At 54.6% G+C, this 24010-nt stretch overlaps 1 protein-coding gene across 1 annotated transcript; it reads left to right on the forward strand.

The window, feature by feature from the left end:
- Nucleotides 1-322: 322 nt before the first annotated feature.
- LOC129596784 (uncharacterized) lies at nucleotides 323-2287 on the forward strand. The gene is made up of 3 exons (XM_055494127.1): nucleotides 323-446; nucleotides 1313-1593; nucleotides 1628-2287. The coding sequence occupies exons 1-3, from the start codon at nucleotides 323-325 to the stop codon at nucleotides 1856-1858; spliced, it is 636 nt and encodes a 211-aa protein (XP_055350102.1). The 3' UTR covers nucleotides 1859-2287.
- The last annotated feature ends 21723 nt before the right edge of the window (nucleotides 2288-24010 follow it).

Below are 24010 nucleotides of genomic sequence, written 5' to 3' on the forward strand. Positions count from 1 at the left end.
GCTTGGTCGTAGTAAATAATTCATTTTGGGAATACAAATACAGGTGCGCAAAAGAAAATAAGCCTGGTGTGCAGGCAGAATACTTAGCTTTGAGGACAGTCTCTGAAGATCTTGTGTCCTTTTAACGATTGCGTTCGGAATCGCGGCCTGCAAAAGGGGAGCACCGAGCAATACCAATTCACTTTCTGTAGGTTGTAGGAATTCTGGGTAACGATTGACAAATGTTTGTCGCGCAGTTTCACGATCTTCTACAGTACCACCGAAAATAAAGAACTCGCATTTTAGGAGATTTAACTCCAAACCGTACTCACTGGCGGTAGCAATGACCTTAGCTACATCGTCTAGTACGTCGTTCAAACTGCCACCTATGACACCATCACCCAAGTACCATGCTTTCAGCGGTGACACCAAAGACAATATCAGTAGTAATATGAGGAGGGAAAAAAGTAAAGGGCCTAAAGGATCTACCTGTGAACGCCAGCCTGTCACAGAGTATTCCATTCGCCAAAAGCTAAACTGGTTGAATTTTGATAACACTGGCTAATGAAGTGAACGTACTCTTAGCAACTCAGAATGGACGATTTGTAACATTTTATCGCGATGGATCGTCTTAAATGCGTTTCGAAAGTCGAACTTTACAAGGACTCGTACTTCTTCTGAAGGGGTCGTAAGAAATCGCCTGGCAGTATGTACAAGGTCTCACAGCCGCCGGGAGTGCCAAATCCCAGCTGTTTTTTTCTAAGCTTTTCACCCATCTGCTGTTGCACTCGCTTAACCATAATTTTGCACTCGCTTAACCATTTTGCATTGTTGCACTCGCTTAACCACAAGACTACAAGACTACTTACATTGCGTACATTGCGTATGATGTTGCAAATTTTACGAACGTCAGACAATATTGAAAGTGCTTTATAATTTTTAAGAATTTTTTTTTTCGTTTGACCTTGCAATTTCAAAATTTGTTTTGTAAGCATGTTATGAATGAAAACTCGACTGTAAAAGTCTTCCCACATATATCTTTCCACATACAACAAAAAAATTATATTTATTACGTATAAAAAGTATGAAAAAAACAGCACAAGAGAAGTTCGAAAATGGCAATGTGTTAACGGTAATTCGTATTCCAACTTCAAAGGCTTTACTCGTAAGTCTCCAGTCCTGGTTCTCTTTAAATCGTGTGTCTCCAGCCGTACGCTGTTACCATGCCTTCAATATTCTTGTTCTGGCTGCGGTAAATTATTACAGGGATGGGGAACCCACAGACGTTCGTGGCCAAAAACCTTGTCCCCGAACCCTGTATTGATTCCAATAGCGACGCAACAGGTTCTTTCTCAAGCCCCTTCTGCGCCATCGACAGTTAACCAGGCCGCTGCAGCTGCACCCAGACCATCGCTGCCGAAGGAGCGAATCATCCGCAGGATGCCACATGGCGCCCGTCGGGCCGGAGCAGAGTCATTCGAGAAAGCCATCAAAAATGTGGTGCAAAACAATGATGAGCCTTACTGGACAACGTCTCCTGTCCTTTGCGTCTCAGGTTTTAGCTGTTCCGGAAAGCTCAAATGGCGCCCGCAAAGTTTCGCTTGCCACCACTATTAAACAGGCAGTAGCGGAATTTGAAAGCGGGAAGGAACGTCCTCCGCCAGCTCAAAAAAGGAAAAAGCCCAAGAAACCAGAAAACCCCAATAGTGAACTGACAAGACGTGTGGGTATGAAGATCGACGATGGCGATTGCTCGGGAGCCGTGCGCATTCTCATGTCCACTGACGCCATAGCCGAAACGTCGCATGAGGTTTTGGAAGTTATGACAGCTAAATATCCAGAATCTCCCCTGCTTGCCAGATCTGCAGCCACTGCATAAGCGCCGCCTGTAACAGCTGATGAAGTGCGCCAAACTATCTCCAGTTTTCGACGAGGTTCCGCTGCGGGGCCGGACGGCCTTTTACCGCAGCATCTCCTGGACATGATGGGGAAAACGAAAGATGATGTGTCAGTAAGTTTTTGCAACACCATGGCCCAACTGTTGGACATTGTCATCAAGGGAAATATTCCTGATCCTATCCGTCCGTATTTTTTCGGCGCCAAGCTTATTGCTTTGCGGAAAAAAGATGGCGGTCTGCGCCCTATCGCTATCGGTAACACTTTGAGGAGGTTGGCTGCCAAAGTCATCTGCAGTCGCGTCAAAGTGCGCACCACGACAACACTGCAGCCAAGTCAACTGGGATTCGGTATCAAAGGGGGATCTGAAGCCATTGTCCATTCGGCGCGAGAATTCTTAAAAAGTGATCCGGACCGCGTGAAAATACTTTTGAAAATGCCGCTACCTTTAATAAGCATCGTAGTACAAGTACAAACTTAGTACCAAAACAGAACGTCATTATAACAGAAAAACTTCCTCTATGCTATCCTGATAGGGGAGCGTACCCATTACACAAATCGCGTTCAAAATTGATCTTAGAAACGCCTTTAACTGCATTTCCCGTGCCACCATCATGGAGGTTGCCGGTGCTCATCTTCCCGAATATGCCAGTTATCTGTATACCTGCTACGGTCATTACACCGATCTGTATATCGATGATGAAGTTTTGTCTTCACAGAGCGGTGTCCACCAAGGTGACCCGCTTGGCCCACTTTTGTTCTCACTGGGGATACTTTCGATAACATCTTCGATCAAGTCTGAATTCAATGCGTGGTTCCTTGACGACGGAACCATGGGCGGGCAGATCGAAACAGTTGCGGACAATTTCCCTAAGTACTTCGTCGAACTCACAAAGGCTGTCTCGTACTTCGAAAGTTGGACAACACCGCAGCAGGTGAATAACTTTCGGTGCACAGAGACTGCATTTTAGGAGAAAGTAGGCTTGGTGCTTGGGTAAAAGCTCGAGACGGCTGGCTCTAAGGCGCATTACTTCTGCCTTATGTTGCATCGCAATTTTTCCTTCAAAAGTGGGGCCCTGAGTAAACACAGATTTTCTGGTGTGGTTACCGTAACTGGTGGAAACCGACTAAGGAATGTACTGGCAGCAGCATCCTGATCATCTGTGCTACCTTCACTAACAAAAATTTCGCATTTCGCCATGTTGACACTTAGACCAATAGCGCGTGCGGCACCGATGATGGTCTGGAATCGCTACAGTCTATATGTAATGTCCGCATGAACCCATCTGCGTGGCGTCAGGGTTCCTTGCCAGTGCGTTGTGGTGGATTAGGCATCCGACGGGTAGAATCATCACTGCCGGCTTATCTAGCCTCGATTCACGCTACCCAGAGCCTCGTGTCTAAACTACTGCCGCACTCAACGGGAGTCGATGCAATAAACCACATTACGCTTTGGAGCTATCTTTCCGACGACGCATCACCGCCTCTCGCCGAAAGCAAACACCTGCAACGTGCATGGGATACGCCATACTGCCTAGCAGAGCAGGCAACCTTGCTGTACGAGGCTTCTAATACCACGAACAAGGCACGACTACTTGCGACTTCTACACCAGAGTCAGATGTTTGGACACAAGCTCTCCCCTCATCGTCAATCGGCAACTTACTTGACGACGAATCCTTCCGCATTACCGTCGCTATTCGACTAGGTGCACCTGCATCTGCCGAGCACCAGTGTAGGTGTGGTGCCGAAGTCGCTACTGACGGCCACCATGGATTGAGTTGCAAATTTTCTGCTGGAAGACTGCCCAGACACTACTGCATTAATGATATTCTGCGACGGGCTCTGGTTTCAGCAGGCATCCCGGCGCGAACGGAGCCTAGAGGCATGCACCACGATAACGACACACGTCCAGATGGTGTTACCACTTTTCCCTGGGCCAGAGGGCTGTGTTTGGCGTGGGATGTAACCGTTGTCGACACCGTTGCTCTGTCTTACTTGGATCACACCAGCGTAAAAGCCGGAGCGGCAGCCGACCAGGCCGAAGCCGATAAAGTGAGAAAATACAACTTCCTGTCAGGACGGTATGAGTTTGCCGCCGTCGGATTCGAGACTTTCGGAAGTTTTGGTACATCAGCTAAAAAGCTGCTTAAAGAGGTCGGAAAGAGGATCGAGCTACAAACAGGCGAGATTCGCAGCCACGAATTTTTGAGGCAGAATATTTCTTTAGCAGTTCAAAGGGGTAATGCCGCTTCTGTTATGGGCACCGCAGAAAATGTTGTTTTGTTTAAGTGGAACTAACTCTTGATATTGTTATCGTGCTATTGAAATTAAAGTCTTCTGGTATAAGGCTTTTAGAGACTGCGTTCTGAAACGGCAAATTGTTGTGCTAACGGCTTTTCCGCCGGCAAAGGCAAAGGTAAAGTTGAAACGGCAAACTAAAACGGCAAAGTGTGACAGCTGGCGAACAAAGGCTCACGAGTGTGAGAACAATGGCTTTATTGAGGAATCAATAATGCAAGGAACCAAAACACAAAGCACGTGAAGGCTCGATAAGCGTATGCTAGTGTACAGCACAGCGTGAGAATGATTACTGATCATGAACAAGCGGCATATCGAGCCGTAACATAGAAAAGCCTAATGCGGCACTGGGCAGATCCAACACGAGCGAATGGCGAACGCTGATTGGCCGAGACGTCAAGCCGTAGGTGTGGCAAGGCGGAGTCGAGGCCAGTGATTCGGCGTCGACTGAGCGAGTGCGTGCAGGCGTGAGTGTGTGCGATATTGTGCACCACTGAGCCATGCACCGGAAGCGGGACTGTCGCTAGCTGCCATACTCGTAGGCTGCCATAGCGACTGGCCCAACATGCCTCTAGGCGGGAGTCCGAGCCCCTCCGAAGGACCCGACTCCTACCGTCCCAGTGCCCGCTCCGCACACGACCCTATTGGGGTCGGTGGCATCGCCTCGGGGGTGTCCAGTGTGGGTCTTCACGGCACCGCGCTCTCCTCCGGACCCGTGGTGGCGAAACAACTCACGGCAGAAATCCGAAGGTCGGTCGGTGTTGTAGCTGGACCGGTGTAGGCTTCTGTTGATGATGGTCCGTAACGGCGAAAAGTAAAAAAATAGGGTTAATCAATCTTCTCTCTCTCTCGCGTTAATAGTAAAAACATCACAATTCCTGGTGAGCAGGTTAATAAAAGAGATCTGCTACAGATCTAATAAAATGAGAACATCATTCCGAGTAAAAAAAGTAAACTCAAAGTCTTTGGTCCGGGACTTTAGTCCGGGTGCTCATTCCGACTAGAGCTGATCCGTACACAGGGGCACCAGTCCACTGGATGTCCGGTCATCCGGGTTCGAGGCATCAGTTCTCGAGATACCCGGTGTTTCCGGTTCAATTCACCGAGGGTCGGGTAAGAAACAGGCTCGAAACTTACTTCCGACCAAATGACTTCGGGTTTGACATGGATCTCCACAAACCGGGTGAGAAACGGGCATGGAACTCACATTCCGACCGGGGATCCTCCGGTTAAAGTTGAATAGAACCAGCGTTGCCGGGGTTCGTACGGTAAGGTGAATGGAGAGGCACCGTCGCAGTACGCGAAGCCGTAAGGCTCCCTCTCTAGGTTAGGACAAGACCTATTGGGTCTTCTTACAGGGGAATCTTCCGGTAAAGTACCGGTTTTCCGGGATTTCATCCGGACAAAAACCGTAATTTCGCGTCCTGTTGCCTATTGGGCAACCTGGACCGGTTAATGTCAGGGTTTAAGGGTCTGAGCCGGGGTAGCCTCGATACACGAGGGTCAGCCTCGGTCAGAAATTTTAAGTCCTTTCGCAGCCTCGGTTAATGAGGTAAAGTCCGATGGGATCCTTGGCTGCTTTGGTAGATCGTGGTTACGCGATGTCCTGGGTAACCTGTCCGGGCAAAAACCCTGTTACGGTCCTCTGTCGCCTATTGGGCAACATCGGGAGGGTTGATGCCGGACTTTGACGTCGAATCCAGGGTCCAAGGGTTGAATCCGAGGGTGGCCCCGGTTTTGAAGGGAAAAATTCTAAGTCCACTGGCAGCCTCTGGTATAAGCTCTAAGTCCGATGGCAAGCCTTAGTTGATGGTCTGTCGAAGGTTCCATCCGGGCAAAACCCTCTAAGTGACCCTCTAGCACCTATTGGGCACTGAGGATAGGGTTGCTACCGGGATGTAAGGCCTCTGGGCAGGATCCGAGCCCTGTTGATCCGGTAAAAGATGTCTCTGGGCGGGGGTCCAAGCCCCTGTGGGTTTAATGATGAGCCTCTGGGCTGTGGGAATCCGATTCTGGCCCCTGTTGGTTCGGGGGTTCCTATTGGGAACCGACCGAAACTGGCCCAACATGCTCTGGTGGGAGTCCGACCTCCATGGTCGGTGATGCCGGGAGTCTTCACCGGGCGACTAGCAAAAAGCGTGCAGAAAGAGGCTTTCCTGCGGCTGTATCAGACCTAATTGGGTCTAAGCCGCGAGGTAGGCACTCTAAGGTTGTAAAGACGGGGTCCATTCTGGTCCGCCCTTCTGGTTTACCGCGAGCTGCTAAGCTGTGCTAGAGACCTATTGGGTCTCTGCAAGCAGCGTCGAGGTAGAGATCGTGGTTGGCGCGATCTGCGAGGTGGTTGAGGTTGCCGGCGATCTGCGGGGCCTCTAGCTGTATCCCTTATTGAGGGTCCAGCTCGTAGCAAGATCGTGGTTACTCGCGGTCTGCGGGGCGTACTATTGTATCCCTTATTGAGGGTCCAGCTAGTAGCCAGATCGTGGTTAGGGGCTGCGATCTGCAGTTCCTTCGCTGAGATATCCACGGACAGCCGTGCTTATGGCTGACTCTGTGACTTTCTTCGGTAGCAGAAGTGGTTAGATGCCGCGGTCTGCGGGCTTAGGCTAAAGGCTCCGTTCTGGGCTGGTGATGGTAGCCGATCATGGCTAAGCCTACAGTCTGTGGCTCCAAAGCAGAACGTGGTTAGGGGCACGATCTGTGCCGGGGGTTAAAGGTAGCCGGAGGATCCGAGCCTTTTGACGGATTCTGTCCGGGGGAAACCTCGGAAGACATACCGGTACGGTGCATCCACTGAAATTCTGACGGGTGCACCCGTGATTACCGGGTCAATCCGGGGAATCCGTTCCGTAGGGTTCGTTTAGGCTTAGTACAGGGATGGGCTAACCCTACGTATCCCTTATTGAGGGTTCGTATGGGTAGCAGATGTGGTTACCCTGCGATCTGTGGGATTTTTCAGGTTTTGTCCGGGTAAAGTTCGTCAACATCCCTATTGGGGATGTCGTCATGTCCATTTGACCGGTTTTACGGTAAGCCTAACCCTATTGGGGTCCGGCTAACGGTCTTCTTCATTCTAAGTCCCCGACGACCGGGGCTCCACCACCGAAGTGGGATCCTTCCGAGTCGTCGTCCTTGTCCGGGCCGCGTTGATTCGGCTGGTTTGAGGATTCAGCCTCCTGGGTGCAGGTCGATTGGGGATCCGGGGTCTCCTGACCCGATTTTCCGGCTTTCACTCGGCGTGCTTCCCGGCGGCGGCGATTTCTGCCGGATGATGATGATCCGAGCCACATGTCATACCGGTAGTATGACTTGCCTTCGGGCATCGGTGGTGATGTAAACCCTGGTGGCAAGTGGCGATTGCATCTGCACCATTCCGAGAGGGTCGAAGCCTCATCGACGTCGATCGTTTCGTCCGGATAATACTGGTACTCCTTCTGCCAGCGTTCCGCCGTCATCAGGAAGTCCCGAAGCCACAATCCGACTACTGCGTCTCGCATCGGCGTGCTGAGCAAGGCTACCGTGGTCAGCAGCCGGGGTGGAATGTTGTTGTTCCGGTACGCACAGTATAGAGTGTAGTTGCTATGATGGTGGCCAAGCCGGGCCGCGAAGATCAGTCGCTGAGCCGTCAGGAAGGCCAATGGGGCATCTCCTTGAGCCTGTGGTTCCGCGGCTCCAAGGTATTCGGGGATATTCCGGGATGCTCGGGCTGCGGTGACTACCATGGCTGCTTGTGCCTCTGGCAGCACAAACTGCGCAACCCATTCTGTGTGGTCCGTGATCTCGCGTCCGTCCGAGTATATCGGAAGTTGGCTCAGCTGAGACCAATCGGGTCGATCCAGTGATGTGGCCAAAGTGGCCGGGTCAGTAGAGCTGGGCAGGCCGTTGTTCCGGAAGTGCGGAAAGCCGATGCCGTACGCCAAGCGGTCAATCATCTGAAAGTCTTCCGGCCACTGACGATGTTCAAACATCTGCTGGTAGCCGGAGTTACCGAGGAACTGTCGTAGGCCGTTCATCATGTTCCAGACTTGGGTCCGACGATCCTCTCGGTACCGCATGGTGGCCATGACGTAGTCCGTCCGTTCTGTCGGGTGTGGGGCCTCGACCGCGATGCCCTGTCGGCGTGCATGGTCGTACCGAGGGTCATGCTGGCCTGGCACCTCCACGTCAAGTATCGGATACTGAGGTACCGGTAACTCGTCCGGGGCCATCACTTGTGGGTCCGGTCTCGAGGTCGGTGCCGGGTGTCGGGTCGCAGGTTGGGTGAAACTCCGACGGGATTTGGTGTTAGAGTTCACCACTAACCCTCCGTTATCCTCTGATCCGGATCGTTTGCCGGGGAAGGTCGGGTTCGATCCTTCGAGGCTCGGTCAGCCGGGGTAAGGCCGGTGGGAGCTCTGTTCTGGCTCTCCAACTTCCGACGCAGGTCGCCCTCCAGCCGGTGACGTAAGTCACCAGGAGCCAAGTCCGCTATGCTCTGACTTCTTCGGTTGGACGGGGTGGACCCTGTTGGGGTCACTGCCACCGTCCCTAGCTGATCAGCCGAGCGAACTACCGGTTGAGCCGGGGGTTGAGGTAAGCCACTCACTTGCGGGGCTACCGGCTGCTGTTCCGGTTGAGCCTGCGGTATTGCCGCAGAGGCTTGCGGTTGTGGTGAATGGATAATCTGGGCCATATATTGCCGGCCGTCTGGTCCGATAAGTGTCACGGTGGCTCCTTGAAGGGGGATAGAGTTCGCAGCGAGCGCGTCAGCTACCACCGACACCATGCCTCCATCTGCGTTTAGTACATTTGACAGTGCGGTGAAGGGTTCGGTGGGCTCATCCGGGAACCTTTTGGGTTCCACTGCAAGCCTGCCGGGCGGAATCGTTGGAGGTGGGATGTTCTCCCGGTTCATCCGCTTCTCATGCCCGCGCTGTCTGCAGGCAATCTCCCGGTCAGCTGCCACTATTTCCCGTCGCTCTTCTTCGCGCTCAGTCTCTCGGCGTGCTTCACGGGCTTCGACCAGCCGAGGGTTGTCCGGGACCGGTGGGGTGTTCCGCCATCCGGGTTCCTGTCGGACCCGGCGATGGCGCTGCATGTCCCACAGGTGAAGTATCTCCTGTGAGCGCAGCTGGTCCAGGAGCCGGCTAGAGCTAACCAGGTGAAGGTACGCGCTCAGGTTTCCGGTAACGACTTGAAGGTATAGGGCCACAGCGTGTTCTCGACGGTCAGCCCTACTGTCCGGAGCTTGCTTGTTCAGGTTCCGTAGCAAGCAGTCCGCGCAAGGTAAGTGGGTCCGCGGTGAGTCGTTGTTGGCTCGGCACGTCTGGCACTCCGGGTTATAGGCTTCCCTCCGGGGCTGTGGCTGGGGCTGTTGTCAAACTTAAATTTTATTAAGTTATTTTTAAGCCTTTTGGGCCTTACGTAAACCTATTGGGTTCTACGTTTTAGGATTAGACAAGTACAACGGTCGGGTGCGGTCGGTTCTCTTCCGTTCCAAGGTTGTTTCCTTCAAGCCTATTGGGCTCAAAGACTTCCCGTTGCAGAGGCTAGCTACCCTCGCCTATTGGGCAAGGAGCCTCGGATGACTCCACTTTCAGGTTGCTTTCCGGGTTTCATCCGGCAAATCAGCCGGATTGATGGATTTCGCCCGTGCTAACCGTTTCTTGGACTCTTCTGCCCGGGCAGCCCGGGTAAGAGCCTTAGTTGGGCTCTCCGAGCTTGACCGGGTCTTAGGCAGGTATTGGCCGAAGTCCATAGGTAGGTGGAAGACGGAGAAGCGCTGCGTGGGCGTCTTGTAGGCCTCACTCATTCCGAGGGTTTTCTGCTTGCAGGCCTGTACCAGGACATACTCCAGTTCGTCCGCAAGGTGGTACAGGTTGCTCTCCTTCCTTCGGATCGGCCGATACCGATCATCTTCCAGTTGAGGTCTGGCGGACATCAGGATGAACTCGAACCGACCAATTAGGTGGCTCAAGATCTCTCGGCGGGTCAATCCGTCTGGGTGTCGATCCGTCCGCAGGCAGGCAATGACCGCGTCACGCCATCCAAGGTACGTCCGAGGTGCTGGGTCTTGCTCCTCCCTCGGGAAGACGTAGTATGGCCTCCCGGTATGGGTGTAAACTCGAAGGATGGCTCCCGTTTCGTAAGCCAACCGATAGTATTCCTTGATTCTGTCGAGGTCGAGGTCGAACCAACTTCCGTCCTTGTCGACACGCCAATGCTTCAACAGCTGATACGCTAAGTCCGGGGTTGCGTACAGTGGGCCGGACCAAGACAGCGCTTTGAGTGCAGCGTGTACGTGCACCCAGCCTTCATCGGTGTCGGCGATCCTAGGCTTAAACTTTGGTTTAGCCGCTCGCATCGTGGCTGGCTGCTTTGACCGTGGTGGAACCCGTAGACGGGATCTCACGCGGTAACACCTGCGCTGTGTCTTCGTGCCACACCATAAGAAGTATATCTCTCGGTGGGCTGGGTGTCCGTTCCCATAGACCTTGCTGGTGGGGTGGACCCGAGACTCGCTGGTGGGAAGAAGGGGCACCCTGGCCGACGTCTTCACCATCCATCGGGTCATCTTGGTTTTCCGCCGGTGGATCTTCGGCTTGGTCCGGGTCCTCCGGGTTAGGGTCCTGGGGTGCCGCTGTTGGCTGCTTCCCTTGATCTTCATCATCATCATCATCTTCGTCGTCTGATTTGCCGGATTTGTCGGAGTCTTGTTCCGACTCGGCATCATCAGGATCTTCTTCCTCTTCCGGGGAAGGGTCTTCTTCCCCCTCCAAGGAATGCGCATTCCGGGATGTCCGACCCTTGTCCTTGGACTTCTTAGGTGCAGATTGGCCCCTTTTTGAGGTTCCTGGCTGCGAAGTCGACAAGTCCATCGGGGAGGTAGGCTGCGATGCTGGGGGAGCTGACTGTGTGTCCTTGATGAACTTGCCCTTCTGTCCCGCACCGCATGCTTGAATACTTTGTTGGCTGATTCCCGGGCCGAGGGTTCCATCATTTCGTAGACCCTCGAGTCCCCGGGTGCCCTGGGTCGGTCGTGGGGGAATCTGCTACCCGCCGAGGCCGCCGTTGATCTGGCGAGTTCAAGCCAGACATTTGCCTGGGCCGGCCGTGATCCTGGTGCCTTAGGTTGAGGGTCGACTCCGGCCGCGTCCCTGTTCTTGTTGTGGACGTACGAGATCCGGAGCTTCAATTCCTTTCGTTTCGACAGGGGGATGAATTCGGGGACAGTGTACCGTAGGTTCTGTCCGCGCTGCGCATTGGTGGTTTGCAGCTCCCTATCTCTGACCATCTGGTGTAGAATTGGGGCAATCTTCGTCTGGATCGTTTCAATCTCGGCTTCGCCTTTAGGCTTATCCCCGTAGGTGTACATTACGTTAAGGAACCGAGCGATCTGAAGTCGGGTTGAGCCTCTCGGGTTACGATAGTATCCGATAGCTCTGACGATCCTTTCGGGTATGGGTTCTTCCTGACGGAGCTTATTCGGTGGTTTGGGGAAGATCAGCTCTACCATGGTGTCCCATGACCGGTGGAGTATGAGAGCCAAGGCTTCGTCCTGTATCCAGGCGATGATCTTCGGCATGAACTGCTTGGTTAGGAAGTGTCCCTTCTTCACCTGGTACATCTCCGTCAATTTGGTTACCAGTTCCTGGTAGACGTCCCTTCTCTGCATATCAGCAGTGGTGATCATGCGCCGGACGTCTTGATTAAAAGGGGCTTTAGGGAAGGAGGGTTCAGGCTCCGAAGGTTGTCTGTCCGGCAGCCTATCTCGGATATTATCCGGGGCTGGTAAGTCAGACTGGTCGGTGTCCGCGTCGTAGTCCCAGAGTTCTTCGTCGGGACCCTCGGCTAGATGTTCTGTGGACGCCACATCCATCCGGTCAGATTCATCTAGAGCCTTCGGAGGGGTTTCCGGTGAAGATGTTCTCATCTCCACCTCCTGAGGTTCTGATTCTTCCTTCGGTTCCGCCTTCTTGGCTTCCTTTCGGCCCTCTCTACGGTTAGAGTTGTCGATCATCCTCTGAAGCAGCGGGGTGCTTACGTCCAAGGGCTTTGGTTTGGCCTTGGGTGCCTCTATTGGAGGCTTCCCATCGGCCCATCGGCGAATCTCGTCGACCCAAGCGTCAACACTCTGACCAGGCTTAAGTTTCGGCTTAGGCCCCCGGTTCTTGTCGGGTTCCTGCCGGCCTGATTCGGTATCTAATTCGCTGTCCGAGGATGACATCTGGGGTCTAACCCTTCTTCGAGTCCTGTCCCGGCGTCCTTCTGCGTCGGAGACGTCGGTGTCATTTCCTCCGCGAGCCTTCTTGACAAGCGGTTCGGTGATTCCTTCTTTGAGACTGCTTTCTTGACTTCCTGTTTCTTCGGTACCGTAGCCGAGTTAGCCGAGTGAATTACTACTCCGCTAAGTCCCGGTGCGGGTTCGTCGCAGACTTGGACAGAGGGTTTTCGGGTCGGCTGAATCATCCGTTTTGACGATACCACGGACACCTTATGGGTTCTCGTGGGCTTAAGGGTTTCTTGTCCGGTGACCGGTGAAGGTGCGATGGGGTGAGGCGCCGGGATCTGTCCGGAGGCTCGCTTCTGCCGATAGTCAGCACCCATCTGCTGCACTATTTCCTTCATCCGTTCGGTCAAGTTGTGATATTCCCGGATGACTTCGTTGGAGTCGTTATCGGGCAGGTTGCCTCGGCGGTCCTTGAGAGCGTTAAAGTAATTCCGCTCGGCACTGGCGGCTCGGTTAATACAATCATCCCATTCGGTGATTGTAAGGTCCTTGATGGGGTCCATAGCCGGGTCGTTATGGTACTGCCGGTACCCTACGTTACGAACCAGGGGCCCTAATTGGGGCTGCACAACTGGTTGTACCTGGCTTTCGACCGTGACTTCAGCGGCTATGTCCGGTACCGAAGCCATGCTGCCGGGCTCTTTTGCCGTAGGCTCTGGTTTTGCTGGGGATAAAGTGTCCATTCGTTCCGGTGGAGCCTCCCGAGGGTTCCGTCTTGGGGAAAACCCCGGTGGCGGGGGTTGAATAGGGTTCATGCTCGGCATCCGGTTGGGCTGGGACAGGGCTCTAGTTGGAGACACCTGTTTAACCGGGGATCTACTCCGTCTACCGGTCGGTGTTGCCGACATGGCTTCTGATGACAGCCGGGATGTCGTCCGAGCATCCGCTAATAGGGCTAGCTGCCACTGTTTCTCTTCGTCCATGTCGCTGTCCGGTTCGGTATGGACGTGCTCAGGGTCTTCATCACCCGAGTGGTCCGACATGGTCTCCTTGATGAAGTCCGATTTGGGCTGACCGGGCTCCAAGGGTGGCTCGCGTATGTATACGGCCGGGTTAATCCTTTGATTCCGTAGCAGTTGTGCATACTCCAGCACTACCCTCGGTAACTTCTGTTGGCGAAGTACCTGCATCCCGCTCCTGAGTGCCAGGAGCCTGCGTAAGAGGGTATCTCGGTCGGCTGCCCGGTCGGCTATCCTTTGGGTGATGCGAATCTGGTCCCTCGAAGACATTGGCCCGTAAAGTTGTCCACCAGTGAGCTCGCCTTCCTAAAGGACACGGTAAAATTCAGCCTGCTTGATCTGCTCTACCAGTTGATTATGGTAGGCTAAGGCTTCCCGTTCCGTGGGTTCCAACACTGGTTTAACCTTCCTGGGCTGATGAGCCGCCTTGTGGCCATCTCCCGGGGTGCTGGTGCTGGGACCTGCATCATGAACTCTCGAAGTTGCTCGAGGGTTCGGACCGGTGGAGGGGGTTTTCCGACGAGGCGCCTTCTTGGGCCGCTCTCTTCATCCCTATCCTTCGATCTGGGCTTCCGAGTGAATTTCGGTGAGTCAGGGCCTCCGGGTTGATGGATAGCCCTTCCTTCCGGGGTTCTCTCCGGGGTTAAGTCCCTTGTACGTGCGTAAGCCTCACGCTCGATGGTCGAAGGCTCAAGGTTCTCTTCTTCACCCTCCAGGGGTGGCACGTCCATGGGTTCATCAGGTTGGGTGACGGGTCCGATAGGCTCCGATGGTTTAGCCGGGGCTGCGGACGTCCCAGCCTGTTGGGCGGTTCGTTCCGCAGCTCGCCGCCTTTTGTTTCGATAATGTTCTTCGGTGACCCGTTTGATATCCTGAAGAGCCCGTGTTAGGGCGTCCTCCGTCTCTGGGGTTCTGATGGTGTTAGGACTAAAAAGCTTCGCGATGGTTCTCCGGGCCTCGTCCAAGGTATTAACATCAACATCAAGTCTTGCGGCCCGAGGATCCCATGCATTTATAGAGTGCAAGAGTTCGTGCATCTCATGGCTGGCATCCTCGGCCCTTTGAAGTGCCCGTCGAATGGTGTCTTCCATTCCGGGTATCGATAACGGCCAGTCTGCCATGGTTGGGGAGGCTGTGGCCGGTGGCTTAAGGGTTAGTATCCGGGTTAACGGGGCAGATGTACCCTGCATTGGGGGTTTTATTCTGCCGGATCCTGGACTGCTGAGCCTTAGGGGCGCGTTCTGCCTCCCGTTGCTCCTTCTTTTGCCGTTCCTCTTCGTATTCTCGGATGAAGGTTGACAGCCAAATCACGGACGACTGGAGTTGTGCCGTACTTAGCTGATCCTTCGGGGCGTCTGGATGTAAGAATATACGGACGGACCTGGTGTAACTTTCCACCATGGTGATGTCTCCGTCCAACCGGAAGAATTCTTCGCTATGCCGGTTACAAAAGCCTCGGCGAGTCCGCACCTCAGCCAGGATGTTGTTCGCCCGGGTTATTGCCTCAACGATGTAGGGTTGAGTGCCGGGTGGAAGGACTCCCAAGTCAGGTATGGCTTCCATCCTACGAACCCTCGACCGAGGTGATTCTCGTTCAGTCGGTGTAACTTGTTGGGTCGCTACCGACTGGGTCGACGGGTTTTCCGGAGGTTGGGTCGGCAACTTGATGAAGGGTCCGGTCGGCTGATTAGCCGGGGCTTGGCTCGGCTGGTTAGCCGAGGCTTGGCTCGGCTGGTTAGCCGAGGCTTGGCTCGGCTGGTTAGCCGAGGCTTGAGGTGGAACCGTATTGCGGCACTCTTCCTCGCGCCTCTTCTGAGCCTTTGCCGCTTCCAAGTCGGACTTCAAGTATTCAATGTCCCGAAGTGTTGCTTTATACTGTTCACGAATCTTCTCCCTCAGCCTCTTCTGGGCTGGGGTCAAGTCCAGGGGGTTAGCCAATTGACCCTCCAGGTCCCGGGCATAGCCTTCGTTCACGGCTAATTCCTCCTGGAGAGCCTGAATTTCTCTCTCCGGGGAGCTGAGCCTGGCCTGTTCTGGCTGAGTTGGACGGGGTAAGCCGGGTGGGTTGACCTGCTCCGGTGCGGCGGGCTGAGGCTGGGCCTTCTTGTGGCTCCGAGCCTCAATCTTCCGTCGCATTTTGTCCGCATGTCCCTGGACAATATCACGTTGTTCCGTGATGATTCTCCGAGTCACTTCTTCATCTGGTTGGAGTGTGTCGATCCGCCGGGTAAGAAGGTCCGCCGTCTGTTGGGTTTCGGCCAACTCCCGGTTGAGTTCTTCGGTGGTTATGGCCGTGCCGAAGTCCATCGGTGGCGGGTCATCGATCATCTCGATGTCCGGGGAAGGGATCGGCGATGAGGGTTCTTCGATCGGTTCCGCCGGTGGTGGGGTGGCGATAAGTTGTATCGACGCCTCGGGAGATGGGCTTAGCTCTGACTGGGTTCTGGGGTGCTGGTCGATCAGCTTCCGGATGTTTCGGAAGGCTGCCCGAAATTGCTGAAGTTGGCCAGCGGTCGGGTTATTTACGTCGTTGGACCTCCGTAAGATGTACAGGTCGTGAACCAGGCTGTTAATGGCCAATTCTTGGTCCAGGTACCGTGGTTCGTCGTGGGGCGTTTCCCGTTGTTTTTGGCACAGGTACGCTGACAACCGGTCCACCTCTGCCAACGTATTGTAAAGTTGGAGATGGGATGGGTCATTTCTTCGGTCTTCCGCCATGTCAGCCGGTGCCGAAGGTTCTGGTCGGTTTCGACTGCTCCCTTGGCTTGTTGTCCCGGACACCTCGCCCCTATTTGGGGGCTCCGGTCCGGGAGCCGATACTGTCAGTTGCAGCGAAGGGTTGACTGGTCCGGCTGAAGCCCCCGTACTTGCGGTTGCTACAGCCGATCTTTGATCCGCTCCTAACGGGAAGGACGTTCGAGCCTCCTCCAGTTGGAGCTTCAAGGTTCGACAGTGACCATAAAGTAGCTGCCGTTGCCCTTCTGTCATGGGGTCTTGTGACAGCTTCCGAAGTACTTCGGCTCCGAGGGTCAGGGTGCCATCCAGGTTTCCCTGTCCCTGTTCCGTTCGGGTAAGTTCTTCAAGCTCCCCTCAAACCCTCGGTTCCGCATTTGTTGTGCCCAGGTTTCCGTTTCTGCGAGTAGCGCTTGTACTTCGGTCATCGAGGGGTTAGTTGATCCGGCCAGAGCCCCCGTAATTGCGGTTGCTGAGGCCGGCCCTCTTTCTGGTTTCGGAAGTTGACTGCCGGGCTTGGAGAATGGCTCGAGTATCCCGGATATGGTGTTCCAGCTCTTGCATCTCCGCATTCAGCCGGGTCAGCTCCTGCGCGAAGTTGGGATCGCTCAACTTGAGAGCTTCAATCCTGCGCTGGAGGATGATTCTCTCACTCTTGGCTTCCATGAGCCCTAATTGGAGCTCTTCCGAGGGTCGGATCTGTCGTCTGGATCCGGCCGAGGAGGTAGCCGAAATCGGTTCGACCGTAATTGCGGTCGCCGAAGGTCCAGCTTTAGGTTGAGCCGGGGCTGCCTCCGTTGTTGGCGCGGTAGGCTTCGGTCGTTTCAAGACTTGGACGGAAAAGGCTTTCGTTCCGTCTTCATAGTACCGGGTTAACGGTGATGGTGTCCGTTGCCGGTCTGGCTGCGCCGTCGCCGAGACCACCGGAGGCATATTTGTGCCATCCTGGCGTGGTCCTGCCGGTGAAATCGGCTGTGGCGGGGCTGCCGGGGTTGCATGTGTCCGGTTGCCGGGAAATGTCCCAGTGGGCCGACCAAGCCGCCTTGTGGCTGGTTCATGCCCATCTGATTACACCATTGGGTAAACATGGCGAACATCTGGTTCGGCTGAAGGTTCATCCCGGCTTGGGTCATCAGCGGTCCTATTGGGACCTGCTGAATGCCCGTCACCGTTACGGGGATGAAAGGTACCGGTTGCGGCATGACTGGTCCGGGGATGAATGGTCCCGGTAGAAGTGGCGGGCGGATCTGGCCTATTGGGCCGATCGGTACTGCCGGTACATTCGGACCGGAGGCCGCGCTCACATTCACCAAAAGTCCGGTGTCGTCGAGCATAGTGCCCGGTGGCAAGGCTTGGAGAGGGATCGTCCGGGGCTGAGTTACCGTCCGTGACCCGACCGTTAAACCTGCCAAAGAATCTGCCGCTATGTTCGCATGCGGATTTATTACCTGTGGGGTTGGCGTCTGGGTAGCTGAACGTGTGTCGGCTCTTGAGCTCGACCGATCAAGCGGGTAAGGCTGTGACCGTCGGTTGTCGCGTCTGCTGCTCCCGCTTCCACTCGATGGAGGATCTCGTCGTCGGTCAGACATCGTTATGGGAGGCTATTGAGATAAGCAAATACGGCTCGTTAACATTCTGATTAAGCCAGGCAATTCAACTGAAGGTTCCATGCACAACTGAAGAGGTTCCATTCCGACACCAAAGGTCAATTCTTAACTTAACTAATCCTAGCTAAGCCCTAACTAATTCTAAGTTTTCTATGGGCCCTATTTTGATTGTTGTGGTGTGGTGGTTTTTGCTGTTTTGGCCCTCTTCGTTGATTTCGGCTTCGGTTCAGCCCTTCCTTCGGTGATTCTCCCGAGGATGTCCTTGTGGGCTTCATCTTCAGCTACTTGAGCCTCCTCAAGTACCTCCTGAGCCGTGAGCTTAGGCTTAGGCTTCTTCGCCGTCCCGTACTTTCGCTTCGGAGCCGGGGCTCAGCCGGGTTGCTAGTTGATGTGGCTGAGGGTTCAGCCGGAACTCCAGTTCATGCGGCCGGGACCGGTGTGTCGGGTTGCTTCTTCTCCCGCTTCTTGACCGGTTTCTTCTCCTTAGGCGGCTTTTCCTTAGGTTCCTTAGGCTCCTTCGGCTTCTTCGAGGTAGCCTTAGGCTTCTTGGTTGGTTCCCCCGGTTTGTCCGGGGTAGCCTCGGCTGATTTGGCTAAGTCCACCGGTTGCCCTGGTGTAGCCGTAACTTCGTCTTCTATGATGGCCAGTTTCTGCAGTTCTTGCAGGGCTGGTGTTTCGAAGTCCGAGGGAGGTTTCTCCCTCGGTCGGCCTCGTTTGGCCTTCTGTTTCACCGGTTCAGGCTCGGCAGCCGGGATTAAGTTGCCGGGCCGACCCTTATTGGGGTCCTGCACCGACGTTAAGTCCGGTTGCCGGGGGTCGTTTGCCACTTCTTCAGGTTTTTCTTCGGCTAAGTTAGCCTTTCGAGCCCGGGTATTGCGAGCGGGCCGACCCTCGTGGGGGTCTTGCACCGTTGCAATGTTGTTATCCGGGGCTCCCTTGGCCTGTCTTTGGCCATATGACCGGGTTATCCGGCGGCGTTTGTTGCTGGGGTGGTGCTTACAGCGATCCACCGCGACGACGTCCTCCTTTCCGGTTTCGACGTTCCGGAGCCAAAGGTTATTGGGTCCGCGATGGTTGAGTACTGTCCATACTCCATCGTAACGCTCCTTCCTGGTGGGATCCTTATTGGGATACTCCACCAGGACTCGCTTCTTGAAGTCCGGTACCGACTTCTTCTTGTTGTAGACTTCGGCACTCTTCTCGAAGGCTTCATCGATGTTTGTTTTAGCGATGTCGTGTGCCCTCTGGAGCCGTTCCTTCATCCTTCGGATGCACTGCTCCTTATCGGTGTACTGCTCCGGTGCGTTAGTGCCGGTGATGACGTCCTGAGGTATGGTCATCTCACGTCCGTACAGCATGTAGTAGGGTGAGAACTGGGTGGTCGCGTGTTTCGCACGGTTGATCCCGCATACCACGTATTGTAAGGCTCGATGCCATCGGTGACCATCCTTGGCGTCACAGTACTTCCTAATGCCGTCCCATATCGTCTGCATGGAACGTTCGACTTGTCCTTGCCCTTCTGGGTGGTAGGCCGTTCCAAACGTATGCTGGATTCCAAAGATCTTAGCCACTTTGGCAAAGGTTTTAGCCGTAAAGTGGGATCCCTGGTCCGTATGGAGGTGGGTCGGCATGCCGTACTTTAAGACGACATCTTCCACGAAGAACTTCTCAAACTCTTTTGCAGAGTTTGTCTTGGTTGCTCGGGCAACGGTGAACTTTGTGAACTGGTCGGTGATGACGGCGATGTACTGGTATCCCTTGGACTCTGTCCGAGGCAAGGGTCCCTTGAAGTCCGCGTATATGCGGTACCAAGGCTCGCCGACTTCCATCTTTTGAAGTTTACCGGGTGGTTTGGTCCGGGGCTTGTTCACCAGGGTGCACCGGGGGCAGTTGTCCACATAGTCGTGAACATCGGCTAGCATCCGATCCCAGTAGTACCGGAGCTTCGCTGCCTCCAGAGTCTTCACGCGGCCGAAGTGGTTACCGGTTTTTCCGTCGTGAAGAGCCCGAATGATGCCTTTCCGCATAAAGAGCGGGACTACGAACCGCCGTTCCAGCTTGGTGTTATGGGTGGTCAGCCGGTAAAGTACGCCTCCGCTCATCTGGTAATGTTCCAGTAGCCGGGACTTGTGGTCCAGCTGGTCCTGGTTCTCCATTTCGTCGATCAGTTTCCGGAGGTGAGGGTCCCGGAGTTGCAGTCTGCGTAACTCCTTATTGGACTCCATCGGTTTCTCTTCGTCTTCCTCGGGTTCGCCTTGTGAACCCGAAGCCTCCGGTCCGGCTGTTCCGGTTACTCGTACCCTTGCGGTTCCGACCCTCGACTCGCCTTGTGAGCCCGGGTCGTCCGGTACGTCGATGTTAACTATGCCTACGTCTGCCGTTGCAAGTTCATTCCAGTCTGAAATGACTTTGCATCCGGGGAGCGGGGTGTTCTTTGAAACTGGACGGCGCATTTTTTTGGTCTGCTTCCATCCAACCGCTCGAAGAGACCTAACTCGGGCCTCATCCGTCAAGCCTCCGGGTTCCAGGGTCTGGTACGGGTTTCTTCGGCTCCGTTCTTTCTGAACCTTCCGTTGTACCCTTAGAGACCTTATTTGGATCTCATCTTTGAAGTCTTCAAAGTTGGGTACTTGGTCGAGTTCTTCGTGAGGGTCATTATCGTCGGGTCGTTCCAACGGCCATCGAGACAGGGCATCCGCGTTATCGCAGAAGACTCCGGGTTTGTACTCAATGGTGATATCCTTGCCTTGCAGAGCCAGTGCCCACCGTGTTAGCCGGGGGTTGATGCCGGGTCTATTGGACTCACAGCGCATCAAGTTCTGCAGGGCTCGGTGGTCCGTCCGGACGGTGAAGGGTCCATGGTCGATGAAGTGTTTGAACTTCTGCACGGCCTAGACTACGGCTAGGCATTCCCATTCGGTGACCCCGTAGTTCTTCTCAGCTCCGTGGAGTACTCGGCTGGCAAAAGCTACCGGGTGGTCTTCTTGTGACAACACCGCGCCAAGTCCGGCTCCACTGGCATCGCACTCGATTACCGTCTTTTTGGACGGGTCGAACTTCGCGAGTACCGGGGCTGTAGTTAAGGCTATCTTAATGCCGTTAAACTCCGCCGTATGCTCATCCGTCCAGTCTGTCCGGATGGAGTTGGCTTTCCGGAGGAGTTCATACATCTTTGAGGTCCTCTGAGCATAGTTGCGGATGAATTTCCGGTAGTAGTTAGCCAACCCGAGGAAGGACCGTAGTTGGCGTTCCGTTCTCGGGGGTTGGTGCTGGGCAATGGCCGCCACTTTCTCGTCATCGGTCTGGACTCCGGCCTTGCTGAGGACATGACCCAGGAACGGTAACTTGTCCGTTCCAACCTCACATTTCGAGGGTTTGATGGTGAACCCGGCCTCTAGTAGGCAGTCCAGGGTTGCTCGGAAGGCTTCCTTGAATTCATCAAAGGTCCGACCGAAGAAGATGATGTCGTCAATGTAGGCAAAAACACCTTTCTTGCGGGCTTTTGCCGTGATTTTATCGACATGCATCTGGAAGGTTGCGGGTCCATTACAGACTCCGAACGGCATCCGGTTGAAGCGGTACATACCCTCCGGGGTTACGAAGGTTGTCATGTCCTTAGAGGCTTCGTCCATTGGGATTTGCCAAAAACCGGACTGGCAGTCTACCTTGCCGTAGAATTCCATCCCGGCGCACTAGTCCAGTAGTTCATCCGGGTTGGGAAGAGGGTAATTGTTCTTCTTGGTTACTGCGTTCAGCTTGATATAGTTGATGCAGAACCGGGTTCCGACGGAGCCATCCGGGTTTTTCTTGGCTGCCAAGACCACGGGGAAGCTCCATGCTGCGTCGGAGGGTTCGATCACGCCCTGGTCCAACATCTCCAACCATGCTTGGAGATGAATTCGCGGCCATTCCAACTCGTTCTGGTTGGATTCATCTTGATGGGCTTCGCACCTTGGACGTCGATGACGTGGGTGACTCCCTTGACGTCACCGTAGGGTCGTTCGAGGTCGGGAAGACCAATCGATACTCCCATGCGATGTCCCGTTAGGACTTGTCGCTGCTCGTCAGTGAGGTTCTCTCCGAGCTTCATGGAGTTGATGGCCTTCTTCTGCTCTTCTAGGGTTTCCGGGTCTTCCTCGCCTAATTGGGCAAGTCTGACCCGGGCCTTTCGATCGTCCGTCATGTGTTCGTACGGTTCGATCCGACCCATAGGGGTTCCTTTCCGGATGATGACCTCCTTATTGTTGTGGTTGGCCACCAGGATGGTAAACTTCTTCCCGTCATGTGGGGTTGGACCATCCTTCATCTCGATGCCCTCCGCTAAGGCTTCTTCCGAGCCGAGGTACATGAGGTATTGATGTTTACTGGTGTCCACCTCCAGGTCGATGGTTACCGTGACTTCCACGACCGCCCGGGGTGGCAGCTCAACCTTCTGTTGGGTCCGAACTGTGGTGGCGTCATATTGTGTCGCCTTCGGTAGGTTGTATGGTCGGTCTCCATGCTTCTCGACCCGGGCAACTCCCATGGGGATCTCCCATTCGATGCCTTCGTTGTCGAATTCATACTCGTAGGTGTCCGAGTAGTGCATGTAGCCGATCCTAGCACCTCTGCGAAGTGTCTGGCTGTACTCGGTCGCGTTCTGGACTTTGATCCAAGCAGTGTCGCAGGTTGGTCGGATCTCGATATCGTCTTCTATCGGACGGATTCCGGAGTGTTTTCGCCGGAACGATTCGTACCGGATACTCCGTTTAGGATCCATACTTTTGAGGGTTCGTACCAGTATGGCACACGTCGAATACGGAGGTAGTGTGGATTTATTCTCAACGAATACCCGTTGCCGGTCGTCATCCTTATCCTCCGTATGAACGTGAAGACGTTTGACCGTTGGGTTAGATTCATCTGCCGTCGCTATTGGCTTCGGCTTCTTAACCCTTTTCCATGGGTTGTACACGGTCTTATCGGACTTAGCCGATTTTACCGAGGCTTGAGCCTCGGGTGCCAAGGTTTGGCCGGAGACAACGGGTTTACCTCCGACGAATGTCGCCTGTTGGGCAATCTGTTCGTCGTCGGTTAGCGGTACCCGTCGTTCCGTGTCGGATCCTTCGTCCGTCAAACCTTTTCCCGATGTTTCGTCTTCGGAGGGGTCGATGTCCGGGTCTAAGCCGGTATCACTTGACGTAGCCGAGGTTGACTGGCTGTCAGCCGGGCGAGAAACCGTAATTGCGGTTAACTCAGCCCGTTGATGGCCTGAACCTTCATTCCGAGGTTCCTTGGCTTCCTTTAAGGGTTGATGACCGGGCGACCCACCCTCCGGAGGTCCATCCGGGGGTGTGTCGATCCCTACCCATCGGACTGACGGGTCGAAGGCGATGTCGTTATCGTCTTCGTCGTCATCGTCGTCGTTATCATCGGACGATTCTTCATCCGAGGGGTCCGAGGGTTCGTTGTCGGAGTCGGTGTCCGGTGAGTCACTTGTGCTCTGGACATCCGAAACGTCCGAGTCCGGGGTTTCGAAGTCGATTTCGGCTTCTCCGTCGGCTAAGTCCCCTTGAGGTCCTAGTAGGCCGTCAGTAACCCTATTTGGGGTCTCCTGAGCCGGTCCTACCCACCTTTCCGGTTCGGGAGGTGCGGGTGAGGGTGGCCTTCCATGCTCCCAGACTTGTTCGTTCCGAGTTCTGAGGGCTTGGACGATCAGTCCGTTATTCTGACGGCAGATCGGGCATTCCAAGGCCATATACTCCTGATCCGGGGCATTTGCCCGGGTATTTGCTAGACGACCCCCTTCTTGTGGGTGTACGTCCCCGCAAAGCCTCACTTTCTTGGCTTGATGCCAGTTGCAAGGTTCGATAGGAGGCTCTGGGTCCGGCACAACCCGGGTTATCCGGGTATTTTCACCGAACTTGCTCCAGAATGAAGGAGTGTCCAGTGTACCAAGGTGGTACGGGTCTCTAAAGTGCCAGAAGAGTCGCCGACCCAGTTCGCGGGCTTGAATCTCCAATATCGGCGGGATGGGAAGCTGGTGTTCCGCAAATTGTGCGTGGAGTGTAATTCGATCCTCTTCCCATTCAATGATCTCTTCTTCTAAGGCTTCGGTTAGGTTTATTACCGTTTGGCATTCCTCCCTGGCTTGGCGGATCTGGTCGTCGGTTCTTGCGCCGACCCGTCCCAGCTCATTCACTATGTCGACCGTTCTGGTCTCGAGGAGATGTCGAATGCCGGTGAACCATGTCCGGTATCTTTGTATGAGTATACCAGAGGCCGATGCCTCTGG

This window comes from Paramacrobiotus metropolitanus, unplaced genomic scaffold (genome assembly GCF_019649055.1).
Source record: "Paramacrobiotus metropolitanus isolate TYO unplaced genomic scaffold, Prichtersi_v1.0 Parri_scaffold0000095, whole genome shotgun sequence".
In the NCBI taxonomy this organism is placed as follows: Eukaryota; Metazoa; Tardigrada; class Eutardigrada; order Parachela; family Macrobiotidae; genus Paramacrobiotus; species Paramacrobiotus metropolitanus.